The sequence below is a fragment of the Camelus ferus genome, chromosome 3 (assembly GCF_009834535.1).
Source record: "Camelus ferus isolate YT-003-E chromosome 3, BCGSAC_Cfer_1.0, whole genome shotgun sequence".
Taxonomy (NCBI): domain Eukaryota; kingdom Metazoa; phylum Chordata; class Mammalia; order Artiodactyla; family Camelidae; genus Camelus; species Camelus ferus.
Window position 1 is genome coordinate 87,737,651 of NC_045698.1, and position 19,673 is coordinate 87,757,323.

At 36.3% G+C, this 19,673-nt stretch overlaps 1 protein-coding gene across 1 annotated transcript in view; it reads left to right on the top strand.

The window, feature by feature from the left end:
- The window catches only part of LMNB1 (lamin B1), a 45,112-nt gene that overhangs the window by 3,254 nt on the left and 22,185 nt on the right, over positions 1 to 19,673 (top strand). The window contains exons 2-3 of the mRNA XM_032476624.1: positions 18,361 to 18,517; positions 19,172 to 19,297. Coding sequence (XP_032332515.1) covers positions 18,361 to 18,517; positions 19,172 to 19,297 — 283 coding nt within the window. The remainder of the gene's footprint in view (positions 1 to 18,360; positions 18,518 to 19,171; positions 19,298 to 19,673) is intronic.

Sequence of the window (19,673 nt, forward strand, 5' to 3'; positions counted from 1 at the left end):
GTGCAGCTGACATTCTAGGAATTTACCCAATTTAGATCTAGTTTCCTCCTGGATCACAAATTTTCCTTTCCTCATTTTGTTGAAGAACGTCCTTAAGAAACTTACTCAGAAAAGATGGCAGGCAGTAAACTTTCCAAGTCTTGTGTGTCTGAAAATAACTTTGATTTTTTGTCTGATGCTTGATCGATAGTTGGGCTAGGTATAGAATGCTTGTTCACAATTTTTCCTCAGAACTTGGAAACTATCTTGCCATGTTATCTTCGAGCCCTCAGAAGATTAGGCTAATGTCTACCTCATGCCAGTCACAGTTATTTTCTGTTGGTAATTACTTTGTTTTTCCTTTTTGGAAGCTTTGAAATTTTCTTTTCTGGGATTTGGAATTTGTTTTCTGGGATTTCATGGTGATAGTTCTAGGTATAGGTATTCTGTTATGCATCATAGTTCTTGTAAGTGGGTCCTTTCCATTTAAAGTCTTGATATTTAGTTAGCTCTTGGAAACTTACTTTGTTCCCTGACTTTTCTGTGCTCCATTTTCTTTGTTCACTCTTGTTGGAATGTTGAACCCTTAGGTCTCTTGTTTTCTCATAATTTTTTTTCATTCTGGGAAATTTGACTATTCTCCAGCTCAATAGTGACATTTTAAGGGCAGAAATTATACTTTTAATTCCAATAAATCTTTTTGTACAGATATTTCTTTCATTCAGCTTATGTCTATTTTAAGGATGCATTATTTTCTTTAACCTGTCTGAGGGTAATATTTAGGGTTTTCTTTTTAAAATTCTCTTCTGTTAATTGGGTTATCTTTTTCCTCCCTGGTCACTTGTTCTTTTCGTTTGGCTTAGTTTTTTTTCTTCCTGCTGATTTTTGTCACTTTCCTTGGTTGCCTACATTTTCAAGTGAAGGGCTAGATCATGCTAGAATGTTACTGCTCCTGTTGTTTAGGTGGCTCCTCCCCCCTTTTCTGAATGGAAGAACAAGTTAGAACCTCTTTATATATGAATAGGTGTACTCTTGGCCAGCTTTTGGGAAGGCCTGCAGTTCCATTAAAGGGTGCTCAGGAGGGCCGGGTGTAAAACTGTCTCATGAGTTAGTCCCCCATTTTAAGTTGGTCTCACTTTCTCCTGTAGCCCCCGTGTGCATGTTTGTTATAGGTACTTCTATCTACATTTCATCCATTTGCAATTTGTTGGAATGTCTGCTAATGATCCCTTTTCTGTTCCTTTGGGTACTGTGGGTTTATTCTACGTTGTCTACTTTACTGCCTTTTTATTGGGGTCTAGTGGGGAGGTCATTGCCTGTGCATAGTAAATCTTGAAAATCTTGGAAGTTATTTAATTTTGAGCAATAATTGAAGTATAATTTTTAAGATAAAAAGAAGTGTTTTATTGTCTGGGTCTATTGAGTTCTTTTGTTTAAGAATAATTTTCTCTATTTAACTTTTTATTTGGAGTCAGTCTTTGTAATTAATCTATCATTTAGGTGGACTTAGATTAAGAATGCAGTCTTGAGAGAATTTATAGATTCCAAAATTACTTAGTCCCTTTTTGGTTCTTCAGCATGCAACATACCTCAAAGACAAGAATTTGTAGATACCTGCCCTGCTAGGAAGAATTTGACAGCAGCTTCTGTGCAGGTGGTCTCTCACAGGGAAACTGATCTCAGATCTAAGATTTAGCTACTCCCATTCAGTCCAAGCCTAATTATATTTCGTTGGAAGCTTCTTGGGGGAACACTTTCCCAGAATGATGGTGAATGCCATCAGTCAACAAAAAGGTAAAGTTCTTATTTTAGAATTTCATTATTAACTAATGATGCAGGAAAACTAAATATAAGAGAAAATTAAGTATGTTGATCAATTGTTCAGCAAGTAATTTTGTGGATACATGCCTTTTTTTTTTTCCCTTCAGTGGTACTGGTCCACAATCTTTTATGTAAAACCCTTATGGCCACATATGTTTGGAAGTAAAAGCAGTTCCAACTTTAAGAAGGTGTTATGATGTGTATGCTGTATATAACACCCCTAGTGGGGTCTGGGGTCATACTGTATGTGAAACAGATATGTCTGCAGGGAAAGATATTAATAGTCACTGTAAGTTGAGAAAGATAGCTAAAAATAGCCTCACATCCATTCCGGTCAGGTTTATCACCAAATGGATTAATGAAAATTTAGGTTTTAGAGCACTGGAATTACATATAATGATTTATGTTTTTAATTGACTGCTTTTTAGTAAGTTCACTTGACTCATCAGGTTCTAGAAGTTGTGCTTTATTTCTCAAACACAAACTTTATTGGTTGATTGATTCATGGTAGATATTCAAGCTTGAAAGTCTGCAAAATTAACTCAAGTGATTTTCTCTTTTGAGAATTAGAAAAGTGGAGATGGGGGCTCACTGGTATATAACTGATACAGTGGCTGCTGTAGGATTGTTTAAGATGTTGAGCAAGTCAATCTATTGTCCATTCATTTAAAAAAATTTTTTTTAATTTAAAAAGGATGTCCCAAGAAATATAGTTTAGGGTCTTATGGGTATTAGGCCTCACAGCCAGTGTTTTCAAATTAATCTTTGAGATCCTGGACAAAATTGTTGTTATTTAAAGTGGAATTTCATATCTTTTCAAAACTTGGTGCTTCTTTTTAAATATAATTTTATGAAAATAACAGATTTTTTTTTCTCTAAACAGAATGAGGTATAATGTTGATTGTATTTTTTCCATGGTATATATGTACCTGAATATTGTAGGCTTCCTGCCCCCGTCCCCAGGCATTGTAGCTGTTAATAGGATGGGATTGAGGTTGAGGGGCTCAAGCCTACATAGTATGTTCCTTTGGGAAAGGGGCGTTCCTCTGATTTTACTTTGTTAGTACATTAGGAAGGAAACATCTATTGGGAAATTTGAATTTGTATGTTTTCATTAAAAATGTGTACAGATACTGATGTGCCAAGTATGTTTGGGACGTTTGTCAGTCACAGTAGCCTGAGATAGGGTAGTATTAAGCAAGAGCACTATGTGAGGTTGCAACTTCCTACTTTTTGTGACTTGGGATGGGTACTTGAATTCTTTGAGCCTTCGCTTCCTCATCTGTACAAATTGGGATAAAGTGTCCCTAGTAGTTTTCTGAACCTCAGGAAGAATTAAGAAATCTGTACCTTTTTCTAGCCTAGCAAATGGGTGAATTTTTATCAGGATTGGCAATTTGAAGAAATTAAGAAGCATACTGAAATGAAATGTAAATAAAATAAACTATTTCTCTTTCTTAGGGGAGAAGAGGGTGGTGGATATTTACTGCCTGTTTGAACTTACTATAAATATTTACTCTGTGACTTTCTACATATTTTGGTCACAATAAAATTTTGGTGCAAGACTAAGCAACATCTGCAGGGTTTTTTAATTAATTACTTTCTTTAATGGAGGTGCTGGGGATTAAACCTAGGGCCTCATGCGTGCTAAGCATTCACTCTACCACTGAGCTATAAACCCTTTCCCCTTGCAGGGTTGTTTTAACTTGTATTTTTCAGTTTTCAAACCTAAAATAATAAATGCTAATCTGCTTTAAGGCCTTTTCTTTGTATGTAAAATATTAATTAAAAAACAAAAACCTTGATCCCATGCATTACTTGGTCTTTTGTTTATGTTCTGATTTTGCCCTGGTAGAATAAAGTTGCCAGTAACACCCTGGCCTTAACATGAGAGCTGTAAAACTTCATGGTAAATATTACTTTAATTTTTAAGGGAAGAACGGGAAGGATGAGACTCCTAGAATTGGTGTTATAGTCTGGGAGGCAGGTCCTAAGTAATTAAACAGTCTTGGCACTTCCTTCCCATGCTTTCAAAGGATGTTTGGTAGAGCAAGATAATCTTTTTGGAGTTGTTCATTTAAATAGGAGATTAGACTAGGTAATCTTTTGGTGTACCCAGATTCAAGGAAGTAAATACACAGAATGAAAGATAAAGTACTATAAAAATATGTCTCTGAATCTCTTTTTTTCCTTCTCATATTATTATGCTTGTTCTTTTCATTTGTCCAGGTGACTTCACCACAGGTATTTCTGGGTTAGGGATCTTTAGACTTGTATATCATCACTGTCGGTCTAGTTCATGCACTGCGAGAATGAATGTTAAATGTCAGTTGGGTGATGGGACCCTAACTGAAATTCCCAGTCATTCTGGGATCCAAGGAAGTTTCCTAATCGGAGTTTTTAACTTCTTCCCCCGCTTCCCCCCACCCCCCGCCCCGAGTGTATCTCCCTGATAAAGGGGATTGTGTTTTGGCTGTTACATTTGGAGAATTTTAAAAAACTTTTTTGGTGTTACTCAAAAAATTGTATGTTCATTATGGAAAATTAGAAAATACAGATAAACACCAAGAAGAAAATAAAAGTCACCCTTAGTTCCATGAATTAGAGCTCTGAAGTTTTTCTGTGCATATCCGTATTACTAACAAAAATGCGTTCATGATAAATACTGATATGTAACTTTTCATGCTACATTACTTTGTGAACTTCTTTACATGTCAGTAAATGTGCTGTATCATCATTTTGAAGATATGTCAACAACCTTTATGGGCCACTTAGTTTGCTGTGACCAAAGATGTTGGCTTTGCAGTGACTGTATATACCTAATTTCCTAAAGGCCATAGAGGGTCACGATTATCCTTTTTTCTTGCTGACAGTATCAGATTTTTCCTCCTGGTTAACTTAATGGTTAAATATTAACTAACTTACTGGTAAAATGTTGACCATTGCTTAGATAATTACAACTTTGCCAATTTTTGATGCTGCTAACAGCAGATGAGTGTCCATTTCCTGTTTGGGGGAGTTTTTTATTTTTAATTTCTGGAGGTTCTTTCTAGTTCTTGATTGTTTTTATTGTTATGCTTATGTTGCTAGCATAAAGGAATAAAAAGATCCACATTTGGGTCATAATCTTAGGTTTCTGCTGATGTCTTTTTTTTTTTGGTCTATTTTTTTGAGGGAGTAATTAGGTTTATTCGTTTATTTATTAACGGAGGTACTAGGGATTGAACCCAGGACCTTGCACGTGCTAAGCATGCACTCTACCACTGAGCTGTACCCTCCCCCACTGCTGATATCTTTGCTGTAGTCCTAGATGATAACACTTTCCCTAGCTAATATGGTTACTTGGTCCTTTTTAAATCTAATTTTTTTGTCTTTATTTCATTTGCATTTATTGATCATAGATAGAATTATAGCAGTTTTACTGCTAGGAGGGGTTTTGGATCATCTGATCTAACCAGCTTGTTTTGTAGATTCAGACACTGAAACCTAGAGAGATGAGAATACTTGTGCAAGATGCAGGACAAAAAGAGCTAACATTTCTTTCATGCTTATTGTGTTCGCCAGGTACTCTACTAGATGCTTTACAGACACTGTCTTAAGTCTTATGATAACCCTGTTTGTTGAGAGAAGAAACTGAGGCTCAGAGAGATTAAGTATTTTGCTGGGACAAATTAGCATATAAATGGCAGAGCTAAAACAGATCTCAGCTCCATCTTCTAGCCTTGTTATAGGATTTTTGTATGGATCCCATCATTTAATACTGACCTGAAGCAGGCTCATGGAGTACCGTCATCTATTCTTGGAGTTGAAGTCTTAACATAAGACAGTTGACTTTCATCAAGTTCCTTTGGGTGCTACTTTTGGAAATGGTACTAGATGTAAGATTTTCACAGTGATAGTTGAGATAGCTTTTATTTTGTCAGGAGGGTGCAGTAACTGAGGCAACTGTTTGAAATACTGAGGGCTTTATTTGCTAATAAGGAAAGGGTGAAAATGAATTACTGAAAGAGACTTCTTTTGTTTTTTCTTCCTTATTGAAAAGCTACTTTCCTACTTGACCCTGTGCCTTAATAATAACTTTAAAAGAAAATAAAATCTCTAAATAAGTCTTTAATACTCACGACAGAAATATTCGTTTTTTTTATTCAGCACACATTTGTGGAACACGTACTGAGTCCAGACTCATACTACCATCACACAACAGGTCATTAAATCGAGAGGAGTTGTTGGGGCCGGAAATAGTGACTATTTGGAAAGCCAGCAAGCCAAGAAGATGGTGGATTAGTGTCCCAAAGAAACATCTTGCTGGAGTTTTGATGCTAGTTTCTTTAATAGAACAGAGTGGAAGGTGAGGAGGTAGAGTAAAAAAAGGCAAGAAATTGTTGCAAATATTTCCTGGTTCCGAACTGACTCTGGATGGGATGTATTAATTTCTTTCCTGTAGCCATTCACAGGTGGGCCTGGTCAGGATGTTTCCTGTGACTTAAACAAAGGTATTTTAGCTTAACACTTAGGTATGGGAGGCAGAGTTCCTGCCTGGAGATGGGCCCTTATGTAAATAGGCAACATTCCTTTAGTGATTAACTTATAGCAAAAACAGTAGAATACAAAGGTTAAAGTAAAAGAAACAAATCCAATATGGGGTCAGATGTGTTCTCTGTTACAGTACTATAATGGCAGGCCTTGACTCAGATGCTGGTAATAGGGAGATGGGACGCTTTGTCTCTGTTACCAGGTTGCTTACAGTCTAGTGAGGAAGACAGAAACAGTACAGTATTGTGATCCTGTAACTGCTGTACACTGATACAGTGTAATACGTACTATGATAGCAGTATCCACTGGTGCTGTGGAGGAAGGGGCTACCTACCACCCAAGGCAGAGTAAGAGTCTTACAAAGTTTTGAGAGACATCCCAGGGAAACTGGGGAGGCAATGAAATCTGAGTTGAGTGTTGGGAGGTAAGTAGGAGTTGGCTTCTAAATGCAAAACATTAAGAGAGGTGTTGTCCCAAAGGACAAATAGTTTATCTGACCAGAGCCATATGTATGTATGTTAATATGTGGTGGGGGAGGGTTGGATTTTTAAGTAATGAGGAACCTCAAGAATTTCAGACAGAAGAGTGACAGATCAGTCTGGCTTTTGTGTGGAAGAAAAAGAGTAGAGGTAACACTAGTAAGAACACTTAGGGAATAATGAGATACCCCTTGAATTGAGATAGGCAATAGGAAAGGGCAGAAGGTGGAATTAAGAATGTGGGAGATCAGGGAGAATGGAATCTGGGGTGACTGCTTTCATGCATGGGTACCTAGGGACATAGTGTTACTCTTAACAGAGATTAGTAGGGAAGGAACAGATTTGGAGGCCCCTACTCAGAGTTAGTGGTGAATTAGTGGCATTAGTGAGTTAGTGGTGTTTTTTGGACTTCTAGGTGGAGATGTCAGCTGGCAATTTGGAGTGTTTCTCTGGAGCTCTGAAGAGAGGCTTGATTAGAAATAGAGTTTTTGGAGCATGGATGATATTTGGGGGTAGAGAGAAAAGAGAAGAGGGGCAAAGTCAGAGACATGGAAAACACCTACATGTGAGGACTAAGTAGAGGGTGGAAAACCCACAATGAAGGTGGTAAGGAATAGCCAGAGCGGTAGGACAAGAATTGAGTCATGGATGGAGGAGATTTACGAAGGAATGCTAGTACTCACTTGGTTTGATAAGGCCAAAAAAGTATCCATTGACTGGTTTCTGGGAGCTTATTGTTGACTGTGAGGTGTGTCTAATGCTGGTAAAGGGCAGTGGGGTCAAAGCCACTGACCATAATTAAGGAAGGAGTGGGAATGAAGATCATGAGTTTAGGTCACAAAGAATGTTTGATGTGAAAGGAACAAGACATTCTTAAAGGTCAATTTAAAGTAGATTCTTACTCAATGTCTATGTAACAAAACGTTAGATAGGGTATGGAAACATCCCTCTAAGATTCTGCACTAATAAAAGGTGGTCGCTTCACTGCCTTTGCATAAAACACTTTAAGTAGTTTCTAAGGTAGTTGCATCTAGGTACAAGGAATAAAATCCTTGGTATTGCCTAATAGTAGGGTGACCATGCAATTCAGCATCCAAAGAGTGATACTTCTATGTGTGAAAGAAAGAGCTATTAATATTTATGCTGGGACAGCTGACATAAATGGAAATTGCCCTGGACAAACTTGGACGTAATGGTCATCTTTCCTAAGAGTTAGTTCTTCATTGTGTGAGCCGGTTGCTGTCTGATTCTCCAGCTTCAACTCACACTGTCCTTGGTCTTGCTCTCTCTTACCCAACTGCAAAATGTTTTATTTAGTCCTGTTTACCATGCTCCCTCTTAATAGGGCCCTTACATGTGTGGTTTCCTTTATCTGGATTTCACTCATCATTGGGTTGACTCCTCCTAATCCCTCAGATGTCCACTCTATTCATTTCTTAGGGAAATCTTTGGTATCAGGTTTTTCTAATATGAGCCTTGGGGGAAAAAAAACCTGTGATTGTCCAGCAACTTGTATATGTGTACCTATTTTAAGGACTCAGAGATTTCTAAGTCTTTTCATAAAAAAATTACCTTCAACTGTTTTCACTGCTTCTTTGGTATTTATCTTGATGTATTGTTGACTTTGTGCTATGGGAGATGAGGAATTGAGTTTTTTGTTTTGTTCTCCATAACACAATGTATTTTTCATCATATCCTCCCGTTACATTTTGGTTGAGGTTAGTTTGGACCAGTTTTGGTATATAAAGTATTAATTCAGGATACTCGACTGCAGATACTTCTGTACACCAATTTGCTTATGTGTGACTGGTAAGTAGAGAAATTGTATCATTGCACTCTGAGGTTGTCCTAGTAAAGGGAAGCCAGAATATCGAGAGTAGAGTTCAGAGGGAAAGAAAGCCCTCAGCTCCTATTCAGCTCTATTTTAAGAAAATTATAGGAGTGCCTGCACCCTGGGTCCCTCCCCTAGAGAGGTGCACCCTTTGCTGGTACTGTGTTCAGAGTCCGCTTCTATCTCTATTGTCTCAGCTCCTGCAAGCCAGCATGGCTGCCTAATGTGCATCTCCGAGCATCTCCTGAGGCAGCTCTTGCCACACTAAGCTGACTACCTGCATTGTCCAAGTCATCTCCTGGGGTACTAATTATAGTTATGTTACTGCTGATTCTCTGGTTACAAGGCTGCATTGAGTTGTTTGTTCCAACCTTATTTTTCCCATTCTTTTTTATTTTTAATGTGTACAGATTGTAAGAGTTTTCAGGAACACTTGTATTGTGTTATAAGAGAAATGCATATACTCTTAAGAACATAATCCCCAGCAGAACTCCGTAGTATACTATAGTTTGTTTTTCTTCCCTTTTGATTATTTGTGAAAGTAGTGTTTTCCAACTTACTTAGTTTTGTCTAATTATAAAGAAAGTAGATACCAGTTGTTAAAACACCAAGTCATTCTGAATCAGGAGGCTTTCTGTTAGTTTTATCTTATTAAAGGAATATCATTTGGAGTCTGCTCTTTTCTAGTCTAGTTGCATTGCATAAGCGTTGATAGTTTGGGCATAGAGTTGTAAGTTTTGAAGACCATTTCATCAGGAGTTTGAAGGCATGCTCTACAGTTTTCTAGCTTTTGTTGTTGCTAATAAGTACTAATTGTGAAAAGTTAAAAACTTGTAGGATCTTTGTGGCTTAGTTCTTAAATTTCACAAGGATGTTCCTTGGTGTGAATCTCTTTTTTCATCCATTGTGCTAGTCATTTGGTGGGAATTTTCCAGTCTGGAAATTCATGTCCTTCAGTTCTTGGAGACTTTTCTTACATTGTTTTATTGATGATTTCCTCCTTTTATTACTTTCTAAGACTCCTGTTATTCAAATGTTGGACCTCTTAAATTGATGTTTAGTTTTCTTATCTTTAATTTTTTTTCTCTGTTAAATGTTCTCAATTTTATTTTCCAGTTTTTGCTACCATATTTTAAATTTCTGATAGCTTCTTTTTATTCTCTTGATGTTTCCTTATAGCATCCTGATCTTGTTCAGTTTCACTGATGCAGTGGTTTCTTTTATCTTTTCAGAAGCCTCAGTTTTTCTTCATAGTTCCTATTTGTTCCAAGTTAATTTCATTTTCTGATTGTTTAGTTCTTTGTATCTGTCAGTGCAGGGAATGGAAACCAATAGATATTTTAAGCAGAAAGGAAAACAATATGGAATGTAGGTGCTTATAAAAAGTTATCAGAAGGGCCAGAGAAGCAGGAACAATACCTAGAACACTGTAGAACTGACCTTCTTTGGGAACTTTTACGTCTGAGGCCACCACTGGAACCACTGAATTAAAAAAAAACCGTGAATAGTTTTAATTCAGGACCAGGAAGCTGCCACTTCTATTATTGTAAGAACAACTGCCTCATGACACCCAAAAACTGGAGAATGGACTTGGAACATTGTTTCAGAAAAACTTTACAGACCAATATCCTTTATGAATATAGGTGTAAAAATGCTGGCAAGCCAAACCTACCAACATGTAAAAGGATTTTACACCATCACCAAGTGAGATTTATCCTGGCAATGCAAGGCTTATTCAGTCTACAAAAGTCAACAGTGTAATATACCATATTAATAGGTTGAGGGACAAATACCATTTGAGCATACCAATAGAGGAAGAAAAAGCATTTGACAAAACATACCACCCTTTCATGATAAAAATATTTAAATGAGGGATAAAAAGGAACTTTTTGACTTAGTAAAAGGTATCTGTGAAAAACCTATAGCTAACATCATTCTTAATGGTAAAGATTGGCTACTTTCTCCCTTAAATCAGAAATAAGACAGGATTGCCCACTCTTTACCACTTAAATACAACATTGTACTGGAGGTACTGGCTAGGGCAATTAGGCAAGAAAAATAAAAGGCATTCAGATCAGAAAAGAAGTAGTAAAACACCTACGCAGATCCTTGAACAATGTGGAACTTGGGGGCACCGACCCTCTGCACAGTTAAAAATCCATATATGAATTGCAGTCAGCCCTCTATGCAAATAACGCAGATCATGTAGCACTGTAGTGTTTACTATAGGAAAAAAATATGCATTTAAGTGGACCCTTGTAGGTAAAACTCAGTATGTTCAAGGATCACATGTATCTCTGTTTGCAAGTGAAATGATTTCTTAGAAAATCTGTAAAAAAAAAAAAACCAAAAACTAAAACAAAATCTAAATACCGTTGAAAGCTAATAAACAAGTTCAGCAAGTTTTCAGGATATGAGAGCAATATACAGAACTTGATTGTATTTCTCTAAACAAACACTGCACACTTTTTCATTTTCAATAGCATCAAAGACAGTGAAATACTTATGAAGTACAAGATTTGTGCACTGAGAACCACAAAACATTGTTGAAAGAAATTAAAGGAGACTTAAATAAGTGGAAAGATACCCCATATTCATGGATTAGAAGACCTAATATTGTTAAGATGCCAATTCTCCCCAAATTGACCCATAGATTCATTGTAATCTCTATAAGAACCACAGCTGCCTCTTTTGCAGAAGTTGACAAGCTGAGCCTAAAATTTATATGGAAGTGCATGATATCCAGAATAGCCAAAACAGTCTTGAAGAAGAACAAAATTGGAGGACTCAGTTCGTGATGCCAAAATTTACTATAGTAATTAATGTGTGTGATATTGACAGGAGGACAAAAAAACTTCAGGTTTTAATGACTCTGCTTGTCAGCAGAAAAATTACCACAAAAACCAGGAAGGTGGCCCCATGATACTTCCTTTTTTCATATTGCTTATAAATGTATTAGTTACATTACCTAATTTGCATCCAGAATCCTAGCTGCAAGAGATTCTGGCAAATGTAGTTTTAAGCTTTTCAGATTAAGAAAGCACAACTAGAAGGGTGGAATGGACGTTGGGTAAGTCAATTTACAATGAGAGTTTTTCTCAGAGGTCTATTGACTGTTGTGTGTCCTCTGTATTCGGAAGTAGGGCTCTAAAAATCTGGCGGGAACTCTATTCATGAGTGGGGCTTCTTTACTAAGCTTCATTGTAGTGTAACGGTGGAATCATTTCATTAAGAGCATCCAGTATCAATGTCTTCAAGTCTTCTCAGTTCTATTACTGGATAAAATCTGGGTTTGAAGGTGATTTTCTGACTTGAAAAATGGCTGTTGGCATAAAATCAGTCTCTTTTTGACCACATGATATAAAATGATCATCCTCCCCTTCCTTCTCTAACTCTTTATAATGATTTATTTTCCTTCAACGTACTAATTACTCCTGCCGTATATGTATTTGTTTATTGTGTGCCTCCCCCCACTAGAATGTCCCTTAAGATCAGGGGCTTGGTATATTTTGTTCATTGCTGATTTCCTCACACCCAAATCAGTGAACTGACATATGTAACAAAGTTGTGATTCTTGGTGGTTCTTTTCCCTAGTAAGTCATTTTTTTTGTTAGGATGTAAACTGTATGTGTCCTCTCCCCACTCCTGTGTCTGTTTGTGTGAATGGATCTCTTGTTCAAATAAATGGTTCTGTGATCCAGTGTCAGTTTTAATTTAGTATTTTTCCTAATTTTAATCCGATTGCAATTAGGGTTTGCCTGATTTTGGTTGGGTTGTTACTAATTTGTTGACTGCTCAGTTTATTGAATACGTAGCAGAATTTAATTACCACCAGAAATTACCCATTGAAGCTTTTGAGGTTGTGCAAAAGCATTTTAGTCTTTTTGCTTGTGCCAGAGGAGACCCTTGTTGTTGGAAATAGTGATCACATGACTTTCTGGAGATTTTTGTGTATTAAATTATGTTTATTTTAATTGCAGAGAGGTTCATTCATTTTCCTCGGTAGAAATATTGTGGATCACATCTCTTCTCCCTTTGGAAGGGGAGATGCTTTGAGGACAGTATTGAAGATGATGAATGAATGTTGGGGCAAACACATTTAATATGCAGTTTGAGTCTGTTACTATTAGATAGATTACTTAGTTTCAGGAGAGAAAGTTTTTGTTTGGGCATATTAATAACCTGTACATTAAATTCAAAATAAAGTTTCTTTTTCCTCAAAAGTCTGGACGGTGGCTGGATAATAAAAGGCATGTTGATTCTGAACTCAGGGTATGAAGAAAAGCCTCAGATGCTGGATTATTTGATAGTCACTTGAATAACTACACTAGTGTTGAGTGGTGTTCAGCTGCTATGAGACAGCTGTTCAGAAGAACCTTACCATACATTAACGCAGAGCTCCAACAGCTGGGCCTGATTGGCCTGGTCTCCATGTAGGGTGGGTCTATTTTGGGGGATTTAAAAATCTTTGTTTTGTGGGTATGATAAGAAATAATTTTATAAAGAATGTTTTCTGTTGTGTTTTCTGATTGCAGGTGAAAAATGAAATGGCTTTTCCCTTTCATCCCCTGTAATTTATTTGTTTTTTTAAATAAGAATGATCCTGAAGTGAAATGTTGGTGATGAATGCTGAGTTAAGAAAGGTAGCTGGACACAGGCAGAGAAAGGGTGTCATTGGCATGGAGTTCTTTTTGTTGGTCTTTCATGTTCCTTGATAGTTTCATTTCCACCTAGGAGATTATAAATAAGGGAAAATTCTCACTCTTGTTTGTTGAGTATCTACTCTTGTGTAAGACAAACCTGACAATGTATAATAGCTTCTCAGAATTGCTAAGAAGTGATCTAAACATCCAGTGAGTTGCCTAGTATTTTGCTATAAAATGAGTGGAATTTAAAACTTACTTGAGAGTAGTCCCTTTTTGGTTTCTGTAAGCTGTTATGTCTGATATGTGAAGGCAATAATTTAAAAAATCCAGGTACTTACATTTCTAATTTTTATCTTTAGAAACATGAACGTTTGTTTGTTTTTTCATATATATAGCTTTTAAAAGTCTATATTCTTAAATCTATCAATATTATACCTTGGATGAATTTTTCCCTAAGAATACACATCTCCAACAGACTTTACTTATTTAGCAAGCATTTAGTGAACACAAATTCTTGCTCTAGTCTATTGTATACATGCAGTATAATAATCTTTGGTAAATTTCATGGAAATGCCATTTAATATCCAGAAATGAATTTTGTATACCTCTTCCTGGATATGTGATTATTCCATCCTTTAAGAGACCATCTTATAATTTAGGTCTCTTATTTTGAATTGCTTAATGTGACGCTTTGTATTTATATTTCTGTATATGAGAATCAAATAACAGGGACAGAAGTACTTGAGAAAATAGTGAAAATTAATGGCACTTGTAGAAAAAGGAAACCAAATTCAAGCATGTATATGGATCCTGCCCTGAAAATGAACATGGATTCTTTGTTCATGGGTACATACTGGGTGATTTAGAGAAGGTGCATTCAGGGACTTTTGTGGTTATGTTGTTAGTCAGACTAGACAATTCATTCAGCTGAGCATCTGTGATATAAACTGACCTGTATGGCATAAACTGAGCAGTGAAATGTTAACAGCAGGGCAATAATTTGCCAATACCTGACTAATTAAAACTGTTCTGTAATGAGTTTCAGATTATGTTCTAAGTATGTATTTGTCCCTCTAGTTTTGCTTCTTAATTTCTGTTTCACACTAATTCTTTGTTCCCTGTTTAAGTGGTCAATCTGATTTTTCAAGTGTTATAATTACAATATGATTACTAATTCATTTTCAGGTAGTTATTATATACTTATGTAAGGTCTTAGGTGATTTTCTGTGTGTTACATGTATGTGGTATGACTTTATCTAAAGTGTGCAGTACGGTTACTACCTAGTAATGATGCATTTCCCCTAGGAGCTCTGTTGAGCATTCATTTTCCAGTGGTCCTGTAATTGGTTGCATTTTCTAATCTCTATTTCCTTATTGGTGGGACTAGTCTGGCGTGGGGACTAGTCTGGAGTAGGGTACTTAGAAAAATGAAGGATACCAAGGAAGGAGATTTGAGTCACCCCTTGGTAGTGCAGAGACCTAAGCAAGCAGACACTGAATTCCAGAGCCAAGTAGTTCAGTGCAGAAGCCATGGTTGAAATGATCCTAAAACAAGTCAAGTTCAGAGAGTTGTAGGTTGAAAAAGCACGGTGATTGAAGCAGTGAAGTACAGTGGTATTGCTGGTCAGAGGTGGTCAGGACTGATTCAGGAAGGGCCAAGTAACGAATTGCATTTAGTTTAGTCCTACAGGTCTCAGGAGATTATAGGGACAGGTCCCAGATTGTTAATGGTACTAGGTTCTGTTGGGGAAGTACATCGACTCTTTATCACTGAAGCTGTGTCTGTTACTCTTAAGTGACTGCTATAGAAAGTTAACAGAAATGTAAATATATCCATTCCAGCTGATTTTTTTTTAATGGTCAGATATTTAATTACACTTGGTTGCTTGCTATGTCTGAAATTCAAGGTTACTTGAAATGAAAACTAATTTTATTAAAGGAGGAAATTCTTGATTATTAGAATAGAGTGTCGACTACATTTTGTAAAATCTTCTTCCTGGCTGCAGTTAAAAGTTTTGGTTCTTATGTAAACATCTACATTAAATGAGTGTGTTTCCTGACTTACATTCAGCAGTGTGCAAATTTGTAGCGTTAGATACACATACTGAGTTTAAATGAAAACATGGGAAGGTCTCCTTACATGGAGGTAGGAGTAGGCAGGTCAGTTACCGAACAAGTTCCAGATAGGAAATGCAGGCAAAGAAAAATGCCCGTCAGCCCCTTAAGTGACAGCTTAAGTGACAGTGGTAACTTTGGATTCCTGTCTAAATTACTCTTTGTTCTGGAGCCTTGTCAGATGTCACCCTGTGCTTCGGTGATGGCTACAGCTAGTTCATGCGTGTATGCTTTACAATATCAATTTTGCAGGATTCTACACTTTGACCATGTGTTGATAATTGGCCCAAGTCTTCCTGTATTATTTTTAATGAATGAAAAATAATAATACAATTAGAAAACTGTGACAACAGTTCTGTTCAAGTTGTTATCTTGTTACCTGGCCCCAGTGTGTCCCTGTTACTGTGTTCATATGACATATAAAACTCATTGATTTGTGGCTTCTTATCAGATGGAGACTTGAGTGTAAGCTTAAGAATTTTTTCCATGATCCATCTAGCCTTGGGAATTGGCAGGGTGATAGGGATGACCCCTAAGAACATGAATTTTATAGATTATAGAAGTGTCAGCTTTTTCTTTCTTTTAGGAAAAGACATATTTTTACATAGCATTAAAAAAGCCAAGTAGGTTTTTTGGCGTAATGTATGGGGAAGTTTCTTTTAACAATTTCCAAAACACTCATTTGTCTACAAGTTGTCTATGTAGTAGATACAGGAATAAGTCATGGCCTTTGCCCTCCAAGAGTTCTCAGTCTCTTGAGGTAGCAAAGTACATCCACAAATAGGATCGGTATGGTAAGTGCATTATAAGTACGTGCAGGGTGCCAGAGGTAGTATTCAACTGTCTTCCCTCCACCAAGGGCATATAAGGGGTTAGTTTTCATTTGTAATTTTAAGCGCATTTCCAACTTCTGATTTATATCTCCCTAATTTGTTCAGTAATATTAAAGTTACAGATTGAAGAAAAAATTTATAATGGAACAATTTATATTTTTACAGAGTAACAGCAGTATAAGTGACTAAGTACTTGACATCAACTTTCAGCTGGTACCATTGGATGGCTCGGTACCTACTACAGGATAATAGCATGTCCTACTCATTCCTGCTAGCCCTTGTCTTACCTGGTCTTGATTTTTGTTGAAGAGATCACCATATTCTAGTCACTTAGGTGCACTCTCCTAATTTTTGGCTTCTCATATTTCCTGTACTCCATAAGACATTGTACAGTATCTTACACTTGTGCTATAGTGTTCTGACTTTGGAATCATGACATGTGTTATTGTCCATTAAGTCAGTGAAATTAAACACACTATACATGCAGTGGCGTGTAAAATTGTTTTTTTTTTTTTAATTCAGTATCCTTCTTGATGGGTTATTTGCAGTTTCACTCTCCTGCCTTGAGGTACCACATTGAGAACCACATTATGATCTGAGACTTAAATATTAGACAGACATGCAGTAGAATTTTTGTAACTTAAAGTAATTTTGAGTCAGTAGCTTTTATAAATATTGTGTAATACTCTATAAAATAAGATCTTGTTTTAAATATAAAATAAGATCTTGTTTTAAAACCGTATGTATTACGATGCCTATCTCTGCCAGCCAGCTCTGGTAATTTATATAGTGGGATAAAGTAATAGCTCCTGCGTGAACATTGATTCCCTTCTATGGAGATTCCAGCTTTTGGACCCAGCACTTGTATGAACTAGACATTTTTATTTTAAGTTAATGACTCTATGGGATTTTTTTTTGAATGGTTGATTTTATTTTCCCTTCCTAAGCAAGTCTTCGGTGAAAGGCTGCCATCTTGTGGTTTTTAAAAATACAGGACTAAAGAAAAAACTTATGATATGACTGCTGGGATTTTGTGTGTGTGTATGGTTGTTTTATAGTACCAAAATGAGTAAGAACTGAGTACTACTAAAATTTAAATGATATATGCTTATCCTTCTCTTTAAATCATACGTGCTTATCCTTTGGATAGTTTTTTCTTCATTTTATTATAATATTACAATATTTTAAATTTCTATTAAGTAACGATTCCTCTCTTGGCCTACTCTCAAACATTAGTAGTAGAAATATTCTTCTATAATAGTAGTTTGAAAGAATAAGTATTGTGAATTTTGATATTATTAAGACTTTTCCATGTCACTACTTAATAATGGAATTATTTGGATTTTAAAAATACTGATCTTTATAATTATTTGACAGGATATATCCTAAGGAACCTTAGTTTCATAATGTAGAATTCCATATGATAGAAATATTTAGAAGTAAAAGAAACCTTAATTCAAACTTCATTTTGGGCAGTTAATAGTATAAACTGAAAAAAATATGCTATCTTCAAAATACTAGGAAGACCCTTATTTGTAGTTAAGGAAATCTTAAAATCTCCTCTTACGTAAGAAATGGAAAACTGCTTGCAAACTTGGGGTCATTTAGTTCTTAGGTAATGTCCAGGGAGTTTCTGTATGTATATCATCAAGTTAAAACATTACATTTTAAAGTAACTTTTCATTTTCATTTATTTAATCTCATGTATCTTGATTTATGTCTCCTGTACATCTTGGTTGATGATATTCCTTGTATTTAAAAATAACAAATTTCCATTTCTTAAAAAATGTCTTTTCTTAGTGAAACATGTAAGTACCTCCTTAAAGAACAAAGAAGGCTTATGTTCTCCCTCAAAGACAACCAGGGTTCTGGTACATTGAATCAGTGGACTTCTTAGACCTACAGTCATTCATAATCAGGGGAGGGGAATCATTGAAAGAGAAAGTTATTATCTACCCAAAACTCTGGACATAGTGCTCTGGAACTGCTCCTGTAATTTTAGTAGGTTATGGTAGCCTGCCTTTAAACTGCCTCTTCTCTTGTTTCCCCCTTAAGCAGGGTGGGAGAAGGCCTCAAGTCAGGGGTATTATTTGATGTCTTATACTTTTTCAAATATCTTACAGTTATGCTAAGAAAGAATCTGATCTTAATGGAGCCCAGATCAAGCTTCGAGAATACGAAGCAGCTCTGAATTCAAAAGATGCAGCTCTGGCTACTGCGCTTGGTGATAAAAAAAGTTTAGAAAGTGATTTGGAGGATCTGAAGGATCAGATTGCCCAGGTAAGGGAAACTCTGCCCTTGAGCCATATTTGGCAGGTTAATTACCCTATCTGTCTTGATTGATTGATTGTGTGTGCGCGCGCGTGCATGTGTGTATATAGTTTATTTTATGTTTTTTTATTTTGAAAAATTTGTTTATTTTGGGGGGTGGTTTAACTCCAGAGTCTTGAGCTAGCTATCTAAAGCATCCCCACCTCTCTGCCGTTGTGTCTGGGTTATGCAGATCTTGTTGCTGCCCTTCCTCTCTGTTGTGCTTATGCTCACTCTGTTTCTTGCTCTCACAGCCTATTTCATTATTGTACCAAAATGCGAGGTAAGAAGAGAGAAGGTGTCATAATGGTGCTCTGCACACGGGAAAAAATGAAAGTGGTAGCTAAAATCGTTGGTTTGAGTTTTGAAATGTAAGTCATAGGTTTCTGTTCATTCCCTGTTGCCATTTATGAAATTTGAGAGGTGTTTTGATGTAGTACTCTGTGGGTGGGACTAGTAGTTGAACCCACATTCCTGTGGTAAAGATTATCATGAGAGACTCTCATATGTTGACAAATACATAGAAATTATAATACTTGATTTGATTCAATCCATAGGTATCTATTAAGTTCATTACTAACTGATTGCTGTGTAATTTTCATTAATTCTTTTTCCTTATATTAGTTGGAAGCCTCTTTAGCTGCTGCCAAAAAACAGTTAGCAGATGAAACTTTACTTAAAGTGGATTTGGAGAATCGCTGTCAGAGCCTTACTGAGGACTTGGAGTTCCGTAAAAACATGTATGAGGAGGTAACTATATATAATTCTACTTTTTTAAGGAACGGGGGGATCCCAGAAGACTTTATTATAACGATATGTGTGAAAAATGGGAAAATTTTTGTAGACAGATTATTTACGGCATTGCTGCTAAAAGGCTGCATGTAAGAATGCAGGCTGCTATGGTAAGCGGATATGATTTTACTTCATCTAACTTATAAACGCTTGGCCATAGCAGTTAATTACTGTCGACCTCTATAAGCATTTGTATTTGTAATCTGTTGCTGCCTAGCAAATTACTTCAAAATTTAGTAACTTAAAACCACAGACCTTTTATTATCTCATAGTTTCTGAAGGTCAGGAATCTGAGAGCTGCTTAACTGGATAGTTGTTTCAGGGTCTCTCATGA